We start from the raw sequence: 20,974 nt of genomic DNA, 5'->3' as shown, positions 1-20,974 counted from the left end.
GAAAAAAAATCTGAGAAAAAAGTCAGAATTCTGAGATTAGAGTCAGAATTCTGAGAAAAAAGTCAAACAATGGCAGGCTCTTTTTATTTTCTTTTTTCTTTTTAAATTACAGTAATATGTCACATACAGAGTAATTACTAATTTATGTTTGGTGTTTGTACAGAAATTATTCAAAAATATGATCGGTGCTGTAGGGAATTTCTTCCTGAGATGCGATGATTTAATGTTGTCATTTGTTCTGTAATTTCAACAGCAAGTAAACCCAGAGCCACACTAACAGCACAAAGTTCAAGCACACCAGCAGGGGGCAGTATGAGACTGCTCTGCTTTGTGGAGGCCTCCTTTAGCTGGACAATTGACTGGTTCAGGTGTGACTCAGTTGCTTCTGAAGCTCAAAACCTAAAAGAAAATCATGGAAAAAATGTTATTACTGTCTCGCAAGGAGGTCTGTACCAGTGCAGAGGAGAGAGAGGAGATCCAGTTTTCTTCACAAAAGACAGTACTGAAGTCACTGTTGGGGAAATCTGTGAGTTTAGTATTTTATTCCAAAGCTGAAACACCACTCAGTGTTGCTGTCTGTTGACCGAACACCCAATGATTACCAATGAATATTTTTTTGTAAATGTCAAATATTAATGCATAGACAAAACACAGTATTTGTATCTGAAACAAAAATTGAGATATCCTTCTATTGATTTTATTGTTCTACTCATTTTAAATTAAAATGAGTAGAACAATTAAGTGTTTAAAAATTAAGTAAATTAAGTGTTTAAGTTCATCTCTGAATGTTTGTAAAGCATTCCTATGTTAAGCTTAACAACCGATATGTGGAGCGCCGACGTCTGTTCGTTTTCATTGCCTGACTCTGCATTGTCAAGTCTGACTGTACAATGGATAGACTCAAGTTTTACTTTGCAAAACACAGTGTTGCAGGCTAAACAATTTTTTTTGTGGTTCAAAAACACTATGAAAATTACTTTTTTCATACTTACCACTGGATGTCTATTTATGTTGAGCTGTAAGTATAAAAGCGTCCATTCTACAAGTTCTTGTTTTTTGTTTGTTTGTTTTTAAGTTGTTGAATGCAAACATTATTTTGTGCTGATATTACACATTTTTTCAGAACCAAAGAGTTTTTGGAATCTGCATAAAATTGCATTTTAAATTACTTTTTGAATATTACTTAAATACTTACATTTAAAGTTCTGCTAATAGTTTAAATAAAAAGATCCGTATTGCTGAACTGTGGAATATTTTTGGTGCAGAGTATTTTTTGCATACAGGTATAAAAGAATAGCTTTAGTGTTTTCTTTTTTAAAACTTGACTTTTATTGATTATAAAATACACTATATCGGATTCATATCAGTATCAGCAGATGTCCAATTTTATGATATCGGTTTTAGACATTTCTACTCAAAATCAACAACCTTAGTTGTTGACATGAAGAACTTTGGAGCTGTTGGACACCAGAGCAGACTGTTTTTGACCTCTGTTTGTGTCACTTGGAGAAATGAAGAATACAGTAGACTTTTTGATTAATGCAAAAAAATAAAAAATTAAACAATGAAACAAAAATACAGTAAATTCAGATCTACTAAAAATACAGTTTTGAGAAGCAATATCAAGCATTAAAAGATCAAACTGGAAACATAGAGATGCAGCATAATATTTTTTGTTCTTCTGAGCAGGCTCCAATGCCTGCATGTCTGTCAAACTGTAGATTATGATCTATTCTGCCTCAGGCTTATTGTGAATCTACTGAAAAACATCATGGTTTCGAGTCAGGCTACCTAGAAAACAGGAAATGCAGCTTGTGGTTTCCGCCAAAAGGGGTCTGTTAAAAAGTGCATAGAGCAGTGTGCAGCAAGCAACAGCGAGTTGCAAAAAGCACAGTGGAAGTTTCACTTTGATCTCTGTGTGGATGGCACATGTTTATGTTTATGATTTATCTGTACTGAAATAATAGTAATAATTATCACTGCTACATGTAAGCATGCATAACATTCAGTGAAAACGGATCAAAAACTGTTGTCATGATGACACATGGTGGACTACTGAAAAAAACTGTGTGGGCATCAAGAGAAACTGTGCAGAGTTTGTTGCCCACGTTGAAAAGCAACTGCCCTCAAAAGTCTCTGCATTGACATGATGTAAATGCTCATAGATCTCTCAGTTACATGTGTCTGTGTTCTTAGATCCCTTCTGTTGAACTCTGTAATAATGATTGATAAAGAGAGAAGCTCAGCTGTCAACTGATCACCACCTGATGGTGAGTTGGATCAGATGGTGGGAAAGGATGCTAGACAGGCCTGATACACCAAACTGTGAAGTGAGGGTGTGCTGGGGGCAAGGTCTTCAATTCTCCCCTCCAGCACAGTTTCGATAGCATAATGTTTCGATAGGGAGACTGGGGACATGGGATTAAAATAACTTGTGATCCGCATCAGCACTACTGTATTAAATTGTGGCTGCAAAGTGGTTGTTGCCTCTCGTGATGGTAATCCACGAACCAAAAGGTGGACACCTGAGGTGCATGGAGCCATCAAGTTAAAGTGGTGGGTGAAGTTGTGGGACGCAGGAAACAAGTGATAGGTACCAACGGGCCAAATGGTGTGTGGCTCTGGCAGTGGCTGAAGCAAAAACAATGAGGCTAGAGAACGAGACTTATTGTCATCGCCAAAGTGATTCTGGAAAACCCCTCAGTCAACTCAGGAGGGAATAGCGGTGCTCTACTTACACAATGTATAGTCCAGGTTCTGCTCACTTAAACTGAGGATACAGTTAGTTGACCAGTAAAAAGAATACTTCTACCTCTACAGTAGCTCTGTTTTGAGCTCCGACAACAAATTTGCTAAATTGTTATTATAAGAACAACAAAACAAACAAACTATACATTACAATAAAAATGTATTCAAGGATCATGTGTTGGTAACCGTTCAGAGTTAATTCAGTCATATTGCTGGTAATACACCACAACATCTTCTGATGGGGTGTTATACATGCAATTAAATAGTTTGGAAAGAGGGCAGGACTTTGTAGAACTGGTTTTATGGAAGTATACAATATACATATATTACATAAGTTATATACATAAGTTTACAGTTTGTTTCTTTAGTTTTAAGAAGGATGTAATTCAAAACATTTGTAAATTAAATACTAGAAATGCATACTTTACATTTCCACATGGTAGAGTTACATAAACTTGATCCACAACATGCAATTTTCAAAACAAACCTTTTTTTTATTGCAGCTTTAAAAAAAAATTTTTCACATCACATATTTGGATTTTCTTAACTATTTTTTGACCTTTAGTCAGATGCTCAGGTCTAGTCTGTACGTTTATGTCCAAGTAAGACAAATAATTGTTTCAGATTAAATGTGTTAGTACTTAATGTTACTTTGATATGCCGTCAGATAATAAATATAACTGTGAATGTAAATGTTGTCTTTAGATTTCATGTTAAGCTTTAGCTTCAGTTCAGCCACACAGTGAGCCATTTCCTGTGTTTCGGGTCACAGCCAAATTTAAAACATATTTCCAGCACAAAGTGAGAACATTCACAGATCTATTCTGAGGTTAAGTGAGCTTTTTCACTTTAGTGCTGCATGATAATATTTAATCTAACAGTCAAATATATTTTATATCTTTTTATGAAGTATGGAGGAAGGATGTTAACATATTTCCTGTTGTAAACAATCAAAAGCAAAGACTACAAAGATACAAAACTCTAACAAAGGTGAGACTTTGATACTTCATAAGTTAGAAACCCTGTGACTATTTAAATGGCAATAAAAAATGCACCTGTGATTTCCATTATCCAATGGGCATTAAATACTTAAATAAAACATGCTGTGAATCAGACCTTTCTCAGTTTCATACCTGCCACCTCAGTCTGATGGTCGGCATCACAACATAACAACGTAAAGAATCTCCAGAATGACTCAAAAATCACATTTTTAGTTTTAAGAAAGATGAGAAGGGTATAGGAAGATCTGTGCATGAAGAACAAATTAGATTACCACTCACCAGAGCTGTCTTCTATATGCAAAATACAGTATAAATGTGAGGTCAAGCTGAAAAAAAAAAGGAGAGAGAGAGAACGAGAGAGAGAGAGAGAGATACATCAGACTAACAGTTACTTAAAAAGATAAATAAATAAATTCTGTCTCAGACAGTACAAAGGGCACTGCATAAGAACAACACATATAACTGCAAAAGTAAGATTTGGCTTGATATATATATATATATATATTTTAGGGGGAGCAACAATACTCGTATCGATATTGAACCGTTCGATACAGTGTTTTTGGTTTGATACGCATATGTATCGAACAATACAAAGATTTTTATTTATTTTATCAACTTTTCTTCTGACGATGCTGTCTGTGTTGAGCTCTCAGTGGATCTGCGTTCGACTACTCCGCCTAGGCTGCACTATCGAGTGCAGATCCACTGAGCGCAGCGCAAGCTAGCAAGACAGAAGATAAGCTCGTTGCAACATGGCAGCTGCCTCAACGCTACCCGAAACTGAACCTCCCCCACCCTCATTCAGATCTAGCGTTTGGCACTATCTTGGTTTTCATGTGAAGCATGACCCTGATGGTAAGCGTGTCATGGACAAAAGTTAAACAGTATGTCTGATGTGCCACGCAATGCTCAATTGGTGGAAACTAGTGCGTTAATGCAGTTAGCTTGTTAACGTGTTGACGCCGTTGTTTCAGCTACATTAAATTTAAAAACTGTACTTTTGAGTTGAAATATCTATTTATCATTTTAATAAATGACAAATTAAAAAGGCATGAACATTTTTTTATATCGAAAAAATATCGAACCATGAATTTTGTGTATCGTTGCACCCCTAATATATATATATATATATATATATATATATATATATATATATACATATACATATATATTAGATTTATAGATGTCACCATCTATGGATATACAAAACCATTGCAGCTTAAAATTGTTTCACTTCAAAAATGACGTGAGAATTTTCAAAGAAGAAAAAGGCAAAAACTGTGACCTGACTTCCTGACTTGAAGGAAAACAACACATTTATATATCATAGAGAAAGACATGAAACACAACATGTGAAAGAAGCGGATATGTGTTTGCAATGGACAGGAAATGTACTCACATCAAACAACTGCTGTAGTCAAAGCTACAAGTACTGTTTGAGGTTAGTGTAACAGCGAAAGAAGCACAGAGAGATGAAAATCTGATCTTATCTGGTTTAAGTGCAGCTTCTATTTCTGCATTTATTATTATTCATAAAAAACACTTTGTGATCGTCTGCATCACATCAGAGTGAATCAGAGTCAGAGTCACACTTTGCTCTGCATGACGGGGTTATTCTGTAAGTACATTTCTGTCGTTGTTTGAATAGCACCAATTTTGATAATTCATTCAGTCAAGTTTTAAGACATTCATTTGTTAATTTATTTTAATCTCCCAGTGTGTTCAAATTAATTTTCAGAGTCAAAAACACATTTAATTAGTTCCAGCAGTTTATGAGTGCAGGTGGAGAGGAGTTTGGTTTTACTGTTTAGATTATTTATGGATATTTATTATCTTTCATTCATATATCTGTGCGCTTGGAGGTTTGTAAATATTTATTAAAATTATAAATTGTAAATAATGTATCTTTATATGTGAGAAGACAAATGTTTGATAATACTGACGGTTTATGACAAACAGTATTTAACAGATAAAATAAAATAAATGTTCTTCACACTTAAAACAACTCTTGGACTTGTGATCTCCTCATTTCATCTTTAGCTGCTCAGTCAGCTCACATATGTGTAATAAAACTTACTGTCTGTCTGCTATTGGTCAGTTTAGTCTGTGTGTTAAAGGCCTTTTTATAAAAATCTGACAAACATGGTCAGACCTTGTTAAGTTGTTATTTCTGTGTAAAAGGAAGGAAGCAGAGAGAAGTTTTAAAAACTCTTTGTTTCCTTCACAGTTCTTTGGTATCTGCTGTGCTGCTGCTTCACTCTCTCTCTCTTTACAGAAAGTTGTAGAAGTTTTCAGACGTGTCACTGCTGGATGTGAGGATGGGAGCCACTTTGCTCTGTGAGCTGGGCCTATTCTGTGAGTACATCACTGACTTCTATTGTTTGATTCATACTGATCCATAAACATGTTTTAGTAAGAAAAACAGAGCATCAGTCATTTGTACCATTGCAGGTCATGTGATCAGAGGATTTTAGTGCACTGACTCAGTTCAGAGTGAAGCTGGTTTAGTTTATCTAAGAAAAGTTTGTTTCTCCATCAGTGATAATTTGATGCATTTTGTATTGTAATATAAAATGTAACCAATCGTACTAGACACTGATAAGACTCCAAGCATTTTAAGGAGCATGGTAAGAAAGCGACTGGAGTTTAAACCCTAATGGCATTTGTCCCTTAAGAAGATCATAAACTGACTATTTATTCTATTTATATGCCTCACACAATGAGGAACTGTGGAATGCCAGGACTGCCAAAATGAATTAATTAAATACACCGTTAAATAATTAATTAAATGTGTCAGTAATTAATAACAATTTAAATAAATTCATTAAATACATATTTATGACATATTTAATTTGTTAATTATCAACACATTTAATTAAGTATGTATTTATTTCACATTTTAATTAATTATTGACATGTTTAATTAATTATTTCATGATGTATTTATTTATTTCATTTTGGCAGTCTTAGCCCTAGGGGTCAGGACTGCCAAAATGAATTAATCAAATACACGATTAAATAATATCGAGCGCCCAGTCTCACAGCAAAGTGTGTGATAGTCCCTCTAAGGAGCTTGGAAAGAAAAGCATCTTTAAGTTTCCGTGAAGACGTTAAAGAAGTCCAGACGCTTTTCTTTCCAAGCTCCTTAGACTACGATGACCTGGATGACTGAGAAGCTTCACAGATGTGTGACAGACCCACTCGACCCGCAGACAAAGCGTGGGTCCTAATACACAACTGTCATAACCCCCCCGACTGCCACCTCTCGGAGGTTCAACAGAGACTTCATTTACTGAGGTTATATCTATCGAGTCTTTTTTTCCTGATGTTTGTATGTGCCATACTTGTTTCAGTCACCAATTCTGAATTATAACTAATGTTAAAGACATGTTTAAGGAGGAGATAGAGCAAAAAATCCAGTTAACATCAGATCTTTGTGCTTTTTGTTCAGTAATCATCGTGACCTGTGTATAAACGCATACACTTTATTAAAAGAGATAACGTTGGTGTTTCAGTCATGTAGTAACCATTAGGTTTAACTGTACAAAGCTTGTTAGACACTATGAAACACGTACAGACCTTACGCTTTTCGACAAATATTTTTATTGTGACTATTGATCATGAGGGTAAACTGAAAGCTCACTTTGCTGCCTTGCAGCCCTGTACACCACAGAGCGAGGTCAGCATATCCAGGATATCTTCAGCGCTCTAGCACACATCCTGCTCACCTGTCAGCTGTTTAACACCTGCTGCTTATTCAGGAAATGCCCACGTTACCTGGTGATATTCACTGTTTAACGTGGGCAGCTAAAGTTCAATATAACATAATGTCGTCACAATATTGTGCACAAGTAAATTAGTTTGTTTTTTTTAGTTCAGAGCTGCTGGTGCTTGTGTTTCCCTCACAGTGACTGACCTGGGTTACAGACGACAGACACAATTTAAACCGAGAGCGATGGACGCCTAGAAAACTACAGGGCACTTTATCAGCGGCTGATATCTGGTCACTGGCACACAGCTTTAAAACGAATGAACACTGGACTTAATTTACTCAGGTTCTGTCTGTTGGGTCATGTTTACTTCACTGTTTTATTTACAACTGAGCAAATCGGTTTGGCTCAGATTAAAGTTATGTTTCATAACTGCATAGTTTTACTGAAGTTTAATGTCACACTGTCACGTTATGTTAACCCAGGGTTAACAGTGTCGGTATCAAATGAATAAAATGGTCATACGAATCTAATTCATGGGTCATATTGATATTCTAGGGCCAGGACTGCCAAAATGAAATAAATAAATACACCATGAAATAATTAATTAAAATGTGAAATAAATAAATAATAAATTAAATGTGTCAAAAAACAATTAAATGTGTCAATAATTAATTAATTAAATACATATTTATAAATTCTAATTTTAATTAATTATTGACACATTAAATTAATTATTTAACGGTGTATTTAATTAATTCATTTTGGCAGTCCTGGCATTCCACAGTTATAAAAGGAGGATGATGTGCCAAACGAAACAGGCACTTTGTGAGGTGCTGAGGCTGCCAGCTCCCCCCCCCAGTCACCTCTAGAGACTCTGATTATGACCCTTCACTTGATATGTGACTAGGGTGTTAGTGCTGACACATGCACTGGCCGCTTCCCTACATGTGAGGTCAAATACACGACCGCTGCCGGTTTTCTGTTGTGTGTGTTTTGTGTTTGCCTCTGTTAATAAAGCCCAAACCTTTGACACTGACTGGGGCTGTCTCTGATGTTACCTCCTTACATCCCTAGGCGATAACAGCCACATTTGAGTGTCTTTAGTTTGATAATATCTGAAGTTTCTGTCTTTATTGTAGTGCTATGTACGCTCCTCTGCACTGGACACGCTCAAGGTGACTGAGCAGTTTTCACTTTTATTTAATTTATTTGTTAAATATTCATCTTAAAATACTACATAAATCTTAATTACAGTTCACATGTGTTTTATATTTTTTATTATTCAGTATATGAACAGTGTATGAACGTACTGTCACAGATTGTGTCGTGCATAAATGTGTTTCAGATTGTTAACTTTGTGGTTGTGTTGGATTCTAGATGCTGTGCTAACTATTGAACCAAACTGGTCCAGTTTTTTCATTGGAGAGTTTGTTACCTTCAAATGTGACATGAATGAAGGAGAAGACACTGACTGGGAATACAAAACCAACAAGGATGGTCGAGAATTAATCCGCTACAACACAATCAAAGAGTACACATTAGAAATTAAATATTCAAGTCACAGTGGTGAATATCAGTGCTCTGGTCGCATGAAGGGATCATATTATACAAAGATCAGTAATACTGTCTCTATAACTGTATTAGGTAAGTCCTCAATGACCAATAATGTGATGATTCATGTTGAAAATCATTTGAATCATAAAATTCTGACATTTAATGAATATTGTCACTGAAACTTGTTTTTTTTTTCTGATACATTGAAACTTGAAACTTTAACAAGAACTACTGTATTTTACTGGTTACTTTGCTCATAGTATACACAGTATTACAAAACTCACAGACTGTCATTTATTATTACTGCATTTGTGTATTTTAATGTATAACAAGGATAACTGTGGATTAAATTAATTTTAAATAAGGAGAAGAAGAAGCATCAAAAGCTTCATAAAATTTAAGGCGATGATGTTTCTGTTGTCTAAACCTGAAACTAGGCAGATCCCTCTGAACCCATCATTGTGTTTCCTTCAACAGTGAACTGCATTAGTTTACATCCAGTGTGACTTCTTCAGGCCAGAGATTGGACAAACATTTATACTGTGATTATTTAGAGATCTACAACCTGAATTACTGCAGCTCTGTCACCATGTTGAGACAGAAAAATGGCAAACCTTTGAAATGTCTTAAACTGCTAGGAAAGAAAAAAACAATATAATGAAAACATGTCTGTGAAGGTTTTCAGTCATCCAGGTCATCGTAGTCTAAGGAGCTTGGAAAGAAAAGCGTCTGGACTTTTTTAGGTTGCTTGAAGACGTTTCACCTCTCATCCGAGAAGCTTCTTCAGTTCTAGGGTAAAATGTTGGAGAGTCCCAGATTTAAACCCCGTGGGAGTTTCCCCCCAGATGGCTTCTTTCACTCCTCTTTCAAACCATGACAGATGGTTTGTGAGCAACCATCTTTGAACAGAGGCGGTGGTTTACGACACCAACTGTCTGCGATCTATAATCCAGTTTTGAGATCCCTTCCCAGACGCCTTTACGCCCACTCACATCCTGGGCCATCTGACCTCAGGAAATCACATGATAGGGTGGGGCCAGGTTTCACAATGAACTCACCCAAAACCTTGGCTGAATGTGACCCACACCCACTTTCACACCTTGGCTCATGTGATTAGGTAGAGGATCATCAGGGGTCCTTTTGTCCCTCTTTGGGGGGAAACTCCCACGGGGTTAAAATCTGGGACTCTCCACCATTTAACCTTAGAACTGAAGAAGCTTCTCGGATGAGAGGTGAAACGTCTTCAAGCAACTTAAAGAAGTCCAGACGCTTTTCTTTGCAAGCTCCTTAGAATATAATGAAAACATTTGTAGATTTTGTTTTGTTGGAATTTGAATCACATGAAAAAAAATCTTTTAAAATTTAGGATTTTTTTAATCTTTATAATGGATCAGGTGTACATTGTCCTCCCTTCTTTTTCATAACAGCAGATAAACCCAGGGCCACACTGACAGCAGCAACAACAATCATACCAGTAGGGGGCAGTGTGACACTGACCTGCTCTGTGCAGAGCTCTGATGGATGGAAATATGAGTGGTTCAGACGAACCCAAACAACCTTTGAAGTTCCAATAAGAGGTCAACAAAACAGAGATATCAGAGTATCTGAAGGAGGAATCTACAGCTGCAGAGGAACAAGAGGAAACCCAGTTTACTACACTGATAAAAGTGATGATGCCACTGTTAAGATAACCTGTGAGTTCAGTCATTTACTTTGAAATATACATTCACTCATGATTATCAAACATAAAATGTTTTTTTTAACATACAATGTTAAGTTTTCTGTGTTGATTTCATGTTTCTATTTGTATCTCAACTGTTAATATGTGTAAACAGTTTCCAATAAAGTTGTTGTAAAACAACAACCCAACTGGCCTCAGATATTCAGAGGTGAGATGATCACTCTGACATGTGAGGTGCAGGAAGGAGGTGAAATCACACAGTGGACACACAATAATGATGTGCAGTGGAACCTTCACCTGGTATAGTGACGGCAATACTACCCCGATGCAACATCACCTGAGGACAATAATTACAGAAATAAACAGAAATACTAATACTAATACTACTAGTACTATTACTAATAATAATAATGATAATTTCCAACAAATAGCAGCAAATCTACAATTTTTATAAGAAAGAATAAGTCATTCTGGCCTGTGATCTCATAAAGCACTGCCATTTGTTAAAATAAAACAGACACATGACTGGGTTTAATACAAAGCCAATCAGATTTGGAGCTTTAGTGAAAATATTCAGGGTTGGAGCCACACCAGCTTCAGGGCAAAGCAGCAGATGGAGGAGAATCGAGGGAAGGAAGTCAAAAGAAAAACATCAAAATAATATTACTGTTGCTATATGACTACTATCCTCACCACCACCAGTCACCTACAGTAGGAGGCTAGCATACTGAGGTTGCCTTTGATGGTACAAAACATTTCATCAAAATTGTTGTGTTTGTTGGGGAGAAAACTTACAAATCTACAGTACAGCACTTCTGAGTCACACTGCTAGCGATCAAAGATTTATGTAAATTTGACAAGCTGAATGCATTCTGTACAGGAGACATTGCACGAGATTGACTGACAATGGTCTACAGGCAATCAGGACACAGAACACAATGCGCTGAAAATAAAAAATAAAAATAAAAAAGCATGAAAGCTGCACAAAAAATACCCGCGAAACAGAGGGGCGCGAAAGTTAACCCGCGTTATAGCAGGGGACCACTGTACCATACACAATAGAATAGAATAAAATAAAATACTATAAACAATAGAATAGCAATGCTATATACAACTGAGTGAAATACAATGTTGTCAGAGAAAGAGAATTGTACTTAGTGTTATTGCACATGTGTGGATGTGTGTGTTTGGTCAGCTGCAAAGTCTTTATTGAGGAGTCTGACAGCAGCAGGAAGGAAACACCTGCATCTGTCATCTGTCCCACATTGTGGGTGCCACAGCCCGCCACTGAAGGAGCTGCTCAGTGCTGTCAGAGTCTCCTGCATGTGGTGGTTATTAATGTTGGGAAGGTTACTTTTAAAATGTATTCCACTACAGATTACAGAATACATGCCCCAAAAATGTATTTTGTAACGTGTTCCGTTCCGTTACTCAATGAGAGTAAAGTATTCTGAATACTTTGGATTACTTAATATATATTCATGCTGTTTACAACTACATGAATGTGATTTATTACTATTACTGAAGGTCCGCGGCTCCGAACCGTAGTAAAGGGACCTCTGGCTAATACGTCAGGTTCTGTGTCGGGCTTGTAGCCGAAAAATAGCTTTACTTTGTTGTCTGGGTCAAGTTTGCGAACGAAACGCTTAGAGCCGACTCTTTGAAGTGAATGACGCGAGTCGTCTCCTTATCGCGAGCCCTGGGTTTTTTTTTTTCTTTCTCTCACCCTCTCTCTCTCACTTTTTTTCCGCTTCACTCCGCACGCGAGCCTTGTGCTTTGCGCTGGGAAGAAGGGGGAGGGGCGCAGTAGCACAGGAACAGAGCGGGAGGGAAAGAGAGCCAGGGACAATAACATCAAATTAGAAAGGTATAGTAATCATCCACAACTATTTTCATTTGCAGATGATAAATAAATCAGAAAGTTTATTCATGCAGGCCTATATGACAGAGAATGTGCATCTTCTTTTTGTTTTCATATTTTTATTTATATTTAATTGTGTTGTGGTTTGCAGTGTTTTGGAAAGGAAAAAGTGAAAATTTTAATAGTTAAAAGTTGAAATGTAAATAGTTGGTTTTTGTATTATATGATTTATTTATTACATTTTATGTGGAGTGAATAAATAAAAGTATACTTACGGTGGCCACTAGAGACAGAGCACATACAAACCCCGAAGCACGTAAAAATTCCAAAACACGTAAAAACTCAGAAGCACGTACAAAACACAACAGAAGTGCTCCAGGATGCTAAGGGCAGTATTGAGCTTTTGTTACCAAGTGGCCACACAAGCCAGGACGTACCAACGACCGGATTTGGTGTGTGGTAGTAACAGGTAAATGAACTTTTTTTTTTTTAATTATTTGAATATATTTGAGTGCTTGTGTATAAATACACAAACAATACACATACGCTTTCAATTGTGTAATTTAAGTGATCTGGGTAGCTCTGTTTTGGAAGTTCAGTTAACGCTAGAAATGTGTTTTGGAGTTTGTACGTGTTATGTCTCTAGGGGCCACCGTATATATTTATATATAAACATATATAAATAAAACAACGTGGGTTTTTTTTTACATTACTGATTCCTTTTGATCATAATTTTATATTGTTGTTAATAATAAATTAATTAAAGCAACAAAACAACCTGAAGAGCCGGTTGGGAGCCGAAAGAGTCGTCTCTTTTTAGTGAGCCGAGCTGAAAGAGCCAGTTCTTTAAAAAGAGTCAGAAATCCCATCACTACAGCGAGAGCGCATCACCCTGTAACCAAGGCAACCATAACCTTGCCGCTTGGAACAACACAACATAGCTGTCAAACCCCTGACAATATGAAACAGGAAAATACTGCCATGTAATCCATTTATTTCAACAAAGTAACTGTATTCTAAATACCACCTTTTTAAACGGTAACTGTAACAGAATATAGTTACTCATATTTTGTATTTTAAATACCTAACGGTGGTACATGTATTCCGTTACTCTCCAACACTGTTGGTTATTAATGCATCCTTAATTATGTAATGTCTGAACACGAGAGGCACAGTCACAAACCTAAGGGCTAAGGAATAACAAAGGGAACTAGAAATAGAAGAGGCAAAACCATGAAAAACCACTAAATAAAAGAATCTTAAAGAATCAAAAACCTAAACACAGAGTCAACAGACCATGACAAATTACTTTTTAAATACAGCAAAGAAAATATAAAAGTTTCACAGTGTCAATCAAAATTAGTTTACAGTTTATTGTTTATGTTCAACATTTCCATCTAGTTGTTTAAATTGTTTAGATTGAGTCATTTATTTGTTTGTTCTTTGTCTAAACTGAACTGCAGATAAACCAAAGGCCAAACTGAGAGCTGATAACACAGCTGTTCCAGTAGGGGGCAGTGTGACCCTGACCTGCTCTGTGAACCCATCATCATCATCTGGATGGAAATACTACTGGTACAGAGGTGGAAATTACTCTGAAGCCCTGACCACACAAGATGCAGTTTTCCACTCAAATGGACAAATCAGTGTCTCACAGGAAGGACTCTACAGGTGCAGAGGAGGACGAGGAAACCCAGTTTACTACACAGAGGACAGCCAAGAAGTTCACATTAACAAAACCTGTGAGTTTGTTAGGACATTTTAAGAAACTGGGCTCGTGTTGATGTGTTCACTGTGGGGAGCCAAGTCATTTAAACACAGCAGGGGTTGACTCAGAATCTAGTCAAGGAAAACAGATGAACTGGATCTTTTATAAAGTTATGTTATGAAATATTAAACATAAAAAAGTTGATTAATAATTAATTTTTGTTTGTTGTTACAGCAACTGTGTCAGGAGCTGACAGCTCTTCGTCTCCTGTGTGGTTGATTGTTGGACTGGTTTGTGGAGTCTCTCTCATTATTATTCTCCTGCTCTTGTTGTGTCGCTGCAGACAGTCCAAGTGTAAGAGCCTCTTCTTTTCATGCTGTATTAGCGAGTTTATTTACTACATACAATTTAATTATTCACACATATACATGTATTCTGATCGAACAATTCACATCACAAACATGTGTAATAACATTTGTCTCTTTCACAGATTCCTGCTTCACCAGGTTGGTAAAATACTTTTTATTATTATTTTAAACAAACATCAGTTACTTTTGAGTTTATTGTGTTTATTTCATGTTTCAGGTCGATCCAGTCTGAGAGTCACAGTCCGGGCTCCTCCACAAATCATGGAGTCAACCAGAATGAAACTCATGTGTACGACTCTGTTCATCCTGGTCAGAACTTAAACCGCACTTATACACATCGAGGGCCATTCAGAGTTTAGTGTAAGTTTGTCTGCTTCATATACAGAAACTTTGTCTGCTTCATATACAGAATACCATACTGTACATTGTTATTGTACAGTATGGTATTGTCCATCTATATGTCCCCAAAATAAATAGTTTCCTCTATGTTTTTACTCTCTCTCAGAGAATCTGCTGCTATGCAGGCTGATTTATTCTTCACATTATTAAATGTCTTCAGCTCATAATATCTTTACATGTTGGAAATCACTTTGTCTTTTTGTGCTTGTCTTACAGGTCAGTGAGGAGAGCTGTAGCAGCAAAGCCAAGAAAAAGCTTTTTATGAAGCCACTCTTGCTCCTCTGCTCCCCAAATATCAGACATGCTCAGCTTTATGTACAGTTACAATACTAAATAATAATATCTTACACTTACTTATAGCAAAAATTAAATGGAGGTATATTCAGATTTGAGTTTTGTGTGTTATAGTCAGGTATTTCTTATATTCATTCTTAAAACTTTTGTTAAAGACTTTTTCAAGAGCAGTGAGAAGAAAGTTTGAAACGTGATCTTTAGTATCTGATAGGACGACTCGCATTGGGACATACTTATCTTTATTGGTCTAAATTGATACAAATGATATGATCGGTACTTTATGAATTTAAATGCAATAAATATGTTTCATGTATTTTTTTTCTGTTTGTTTTTTTCCCCTAATTTATAATTTTCTACATGTATAGTTAGAAGGTAGAGAGTAAAGTCTTTTTACATTTGAATGTTTTATGTTGATTTTGGTTCAGTGTATAAGATTATTCACAAACTAACAACAAGAGGTTAACAGCAGCTTCCACTACAGGAGACTGTAATGTTAAATTTAGTCTATAACATTTTCTGTTGTCCAAATGGTAATTCAAAATGACCCCATGAACCACAGTAATAGGTTTGTACTTCATGTAATACTTTATTTAAAAATCATTATATCATCATTTATAACATCAGACATTACTTAAGCATATAACATACATATTTTTAATAAAGAATAATGTGGTTACCCGTGTATATAAATTACACACTAAAGTATAGTAATGGAGGAGAAAAGCTTTATGAGAGATTAAGTAAATATTTGCTTATACATCACTAATGCTCACTTTATGTTAAAGTGTTACTGAAGTCACAGATGTAGCCAAATCTCGAAGCTGTTTTATTTACTGCTGAGCTGCACATGCGCAGAGCCTGCTGCAGGCTGTCTGTTGAATTCACAACAGCACCAGAGCGCCCTCTACTGACTCAATAAGACCTCAACATTGCCAATATATTTAACCTGCCACACAGAGCAGAGCTGCCAGCATTTCTTTCCTCAGAAGAACAGGGGGGTGGCTGTAGCTCAGGAGGAAGAGCAGGTCATCTACTGATCAGTTCGATCCCTGGCTCCCCCAGTCTGCATGCCAAGTATCCTTGGGCAAGATACTAACCCCTAAGTTGCTCTCTGATGCATCTATGCATGCTATGAATGAGTGTGATGTTAGTTAGTAAGCACGGGGTCTCGCAAAAGATCTCGCAAAAGTTTTGCGAGTGCTCACAAAAGTTCATCTTAGGTCATTTTAATTTTTTTTCTCTTTTTGTCCCTTGCGGGGCTCCGTAATTTGCAGCTTTCATCAACCACTGCTAATCAAGTGGATGGAAGAGGTTTGAAGAAAAAAAAACCTTTAACTTTATTTACCATGAGCCCACCCGCTGGTGGGCCCATGGTAAATAAAGTTAAGTGTCAGTGTGGATATACAGATATAGTTCCTTGTCCCATATTTCCCATGTCAGACTCTGAACAGCTTACAAGTACAAGTACAATCACAGGACTGTGTTTACAGCTGGTGGCCAATGGAGGGAGACATTGACCCATTTAGAATTTATTGTATCTGTCATGGTCTCCCAGTCCACCTGGTCAATCAACACGTTGTTTCTCCTTACAAGTATAATGAACTCAGTACTTTACTTTGTGTTTCTCTCCTGTACGCACTGCTGCAATTCCACCAAAGAGGCAACCTGGCTGTCTTAAAGGTGATGAAAATTCATTCAGAACTAGTGACAATGATCATGTACCTTAATTATTAAAAAGTATCGGTACTAATATCAGTATCAGCGATACAGGCCCTGTATTTACTTGGTATCAGTTTGATACCAAATCTTGTATTATTGAACACGATAAAGAAATAGTAATGTTAAATTCATTATACCAGGGGTAGGCAACTCCAGGCCTCGAGTGCCGGTGTCCTGCAGGTTTTAGATGTCCTTGATCCAACACAGCTGATTTAAATGGCTAAATTACCTCCTCAACATGTCTTGAAGTTCTCCAGAGGCCTGGTAATGAACTTATCATTTGATTCAGTGTTCAGGGTGTGTTGACCCAGGGTGAGATCTAAAACCTGCAGGATACCGGCACTCGAGGCCTGGAGTTGCCTACCCCTGCATTATACTGTTATTATTTCAGCACCATGGACAGCACACAATGTTTTCACTGCATGAGCTGTGCTCTCTAACACGTGACTGTTTGTAGGGGTGGACAAATTTAGCACACATATCAACAACAACCCCAATCACAGGACCCAGTACAATACTTCAGTCAGCGGGGCATGATTGTGGATGCCGTGTAGGTGCATCCGCCTTCCCTGCACGGCACTGCAAGCCACGCCCCGCCACAACCCCCATAGTCCTGGGAAGGCCACATGTGAGATGAGCAGAGCTACATGGCTGCAGCACTGTCCTTCAGTACAGCAAAGCAATATGGTCGGAGCAGCAGGAGAATCTCACTCACTGGGTTAACAGCCAGTCAGCCACAGAGAGGACCCACTAGCCACATGAACCCACAAGACTGTGGGCAAGACGCCAGAGGTGTTCTGACTTTCATCCATGTTTCTCACACAGCATGCTGGTGCTCTTGGCTTCTTGGTCTTATGGGATGCAGATGCTCTCTAAGCACAATTTACCCCACTGCTGGGTGTTACATACACTAGTGTATTCAGCTTTGCTGTAATGTTTCGATTCTGAGTCTCACCATGGTGCACTTTGCTGGTGTTTCAGGGGTTTTGATTGTTATTATGAAGATTAAAGGCACGACTTTACAAATCTTCATACACACACACACACACACACACAAAGAAGAAAGAGTGGAGTGATGATGTTTCAGAATAATAGTAATTGACAAATGGCTCAACTACATATGACATGTCTAGTGGTTCAGGTCACCCTTTAATATCCCCCACCCCCCTCCGAACAGACTGTGATGACTGCATGTGTGTAAAAGACTGTTTTTGGTTTATTTTTATCTGCTGAAAATCAGAGACCACAAAATTTCTGTCTGGGCCTCCAAGAAAAGAGGAAATGCAGCCTGTGGTTTCAGCCTGAAGTCTAACGTTTGTCTTCTTTAAAGTCAACACAGCACAGTGGAAATGTGCAGGTATGACAATGTGTGAAAACAGGTTAAAAGTAGCTTTATTGTGGTGATGACACATGCTGGACTAAAGAATAAATAAAGCATGTGGGCATCAAGAGAAACGGTGAAAAGCTTGTTTCTCACGCTCATGTCTTTAAGAGTCTCTGCATGGACGTGCTGTAAATGTTTATTTATCTCTGAAATAAATAAAATCATCCATCACTCTCTCTGTCCACAACATCATATACAGATATGTTTTTCTTCTTACTGCAACTTCCAAACAGGCCAGTTCCTCACAGTATAACACGAAACTCCAAAGTATAATCACTGCTTTGTAACCAGCAGAGGAGCCAGTAAATCATCTATACCTACTGATACTAATGTGTCTGTTTGGCTGGTGTTACAGAAATGGTTCCTACACCTGTGATGATGACGTCAGTGTTTGACTCCAAACTGTCTGCTGTGGGACTGTGCTATTTGACCAAAATCTCATATCCTGATATTAGACATTTATCATCCCGACGACGATATAAATCACAAAAATTTAACATTTTCTGTAAATTCTATGAATCTCAGGCAACTCAACTTGCATGAAGTGTTTCCAGCTGGGCGTCCTTTACCTGGAATGAGTGTTTTAACCGATGCATGAAACTATACATTTTTAGACATAAGTTGTAACGGCCAAGGTTTATTTTTTAGCACCTGACGGATCTTTTTTGCTTCTCATCCGTAAACTCTCTGCATACTTTTTCCACGTGAATCAGTTTATTTTGAAAAGTCTTGAGCTTTATTGTGAAAGGTTCGTGTGGAAAACAAACTGGCGGAGAGCGGAGCCACGCAATGGTTTTAACATCATTTTTGGTAACGACAACACTTAAAAACAGGCGCTCTTCCGTCCATAGTGTGGTTATATTAAATATAAGAGAAAGAGAGAACTTTAAGAAATGAATAAAGCCACTATAGTGGCCATTAAAACGATGAAAAAAATATTGCTGTAATAGGAAACGATAGACGTTTTTATATCGTCATCCGATACATATCGTTATATTGAACAGCCCTATCCTGCTGGAATCTGCAGTATCACAGAGTCCCCAAGTTTTTAGGTTTTTTTAGACGTCATATCTTGAAGCATTATAAACTCTTAAAATATTGATATGTACTGAAACACTCCACTTACTTCAACGTATAAGCTACAAATAAGCGAAAAACAGGACGTTAAGTCTTAATGTATTTTTCCTTTCCCACAGAAAAGTGGAGGGATGGAGAAACACACCTGCTGTTAAACAATATAAAACACTTGGATATCAACATGTTTGTGAGTGTGTGTAGATGATACTGCAACAAACCTTAATCATAACCTTTGTAAGAAAGTGACAGGATGTAGGATGGAGTTTGGCACTACTCAGTGACAAAATACTTGTGAGGCCCTGAAACGAGACCCAGGTTGTGGTTAAGCAAAGAGGCTGATCGATTGTCTGAAGCAGTTACAATAGCACAAAGCTATTGACCTGACCTCATTCCACAGTCTATACCCAGGGGAAGCCACACCAAGTCTGTATGTTTTAATGAATGCTGTGCCTTTAAGACCAATTGTCTGTATGATCCAATTGGTCACCTATAACATCTCAAAGTTATAGCTGGCTTTAATCCTCAACCCGTTGATAGGCAGTCTAAACACCACATCCAGAACACCTTGGATTTTGTTGAGAGGGTACGAGATGTTATTATGGAGGCAGATGAAACAATGGTCTCGTACAATGTTACATCTCTCTTCACTTGTGTTCCAGTCACTGGAGCAGTGGAGGTAGTTTGTAAGAGATTACAAAATGACCCCAACCTCAGCAACAGGACCACTCTCAGCACCGACCAAGTGTGTTTGCTGTTGGAAGTGTGTCTTCATTCCACCTACTTCACATACGAGGGTCAGTACTTTTATGTGAAGCCTTATAAACAGCACTGTTTATAATGTTGGGGAAACCTGCAGTCAGCTGAGACTGAAGGAGTCACTTGGATGAGTGAAGAAAAGTATTTCTCACTGAAAACTCTACATCCAGATGATCAGAATCAACTTTTTGGGAATGAAGGATGGAGGCTGTGTTTGTGTGCTTTACCTGTGATTGATATTATAGACTGTATATTGACAATGGCCATTGCCATGTGTTTTGATTGATTGAAAAACTGAGGTACACTGTAGGCTCATATAGAGGGGACTAACAGAGTAGCCAGAGTAGCTGGAGAGAACCCAGACAGGTGGAGGGAGAACATGCAAACTCCACACAAAAAGCCCAGCTGGTGGATTCAAACCGACAAACTTCTTCCTGTGAGGTAACAGTACGAACCACTGTACCTCTGTACATTTGTCTTATTGTTTAATATCTGTGTAGGTTCTCAGTCATCCAGGTCATGGTAGTCTAAGGAGTTTGGAAAGAAAGTCACTAAACTTCCTTAAGTTTCTTGAAGACGTCTCACCTCTCATCTAAGAGGCTTCTTCACTTCTAAAAGCAAATGGTGGAGAGTCCCGAGTGTTTAATCTTAGTGGGAGGTTGTCCCTTAAGAGGGTTATACACCCATTTTTAATCATGTGTGTCATCCCAT

At 37.5% G+C, this 20,974-nt stretch overlaps 1 protein-coding gene and 1 long non-coding RNA gene across 2 annotated transcripts; both read left to right on the top strand.

Moving 5' to 3' along the window:
- The first annotated feature begins 5,989 nt into the window (after positions 1-5,989).
- On the top strand, positions 5,990-14,323 carry LOC146390981 (Fc receptor-like protein 5). Its single transcript, XM_084922524.1, has 6 exons — positions 5,990-6,104; positions 8,602-8,637; positions 8,840-9,106; positions 10,444-10,710; positions 10,852-10,944; positions 14,022-14,323. Exons 1-6 carry the CDS (start codon positions 6,068-6,070, stop codon positions 14,321-14,323), a joined length of 1,002 nt encoding a protein of 333 aa, XP_084778650.1. The 5' UTR covers positions 5,990-6,067.
- A 207-nt stretch (positions 14,324-14,530) lies between these two features.
- Positions 14,531-15,593, top strand: LOC146390980 (uncharacterized). Its single transcript, XR_014799871.1, has 4 exons — positions 14,531-14,620; positions 14,757-14,772; positions 14,852-14,994; positions 15,250-15,593. It is a non-coding gene; the product is annotated as an uncharacterized LOC146390980 (long non-coding RNA).
- Positions 15,594-20,974: the final 5,381 nt, after the last annotated feature.

The sequence above is a fragment of the Perissodus microlepis genome, chromosome 3, assembly GCF_051167445.1.
Source record: "Perissodus microlepis isolate ML-2025 ecotype Zambia chromosome 3, ASM5116744v1, whole genome shotgun sequence".
Lineage (NCBI taxonomy): Eukaryota > Metazoa > Chordata > Actinopteri > Cichliformes > Cichlidae > Perissodus > Perissodus microlepis.
This window is presented reverse-complemented; position numbering and strand designations above follow the sequence as displayed.

Bases quoted from the DNA above. Each gene is read 5' to 3' on its own strand.
- LOC146390981 (XM_084922524.1), top strand. From the start codon at position 6,068: ATGGGAGCCACTTTGCTCTGTGAGCTGGGCCTATTCT. The intron at 6,105-8,601 runs GTGAGTACATCA...TCTTTATTGTAG, and splicing joins CTGTGAGCTGGGCCTATTCT to TGCTATGTACGCTCCTCTGC. The intron at 10,945-14,021 runs GTGAAATCACAC...ACTGAACTGCAG, and splicing joins ATGTGAGGTGCAGGAAGGAG to ATAAACCAAAGGCCAAACTG.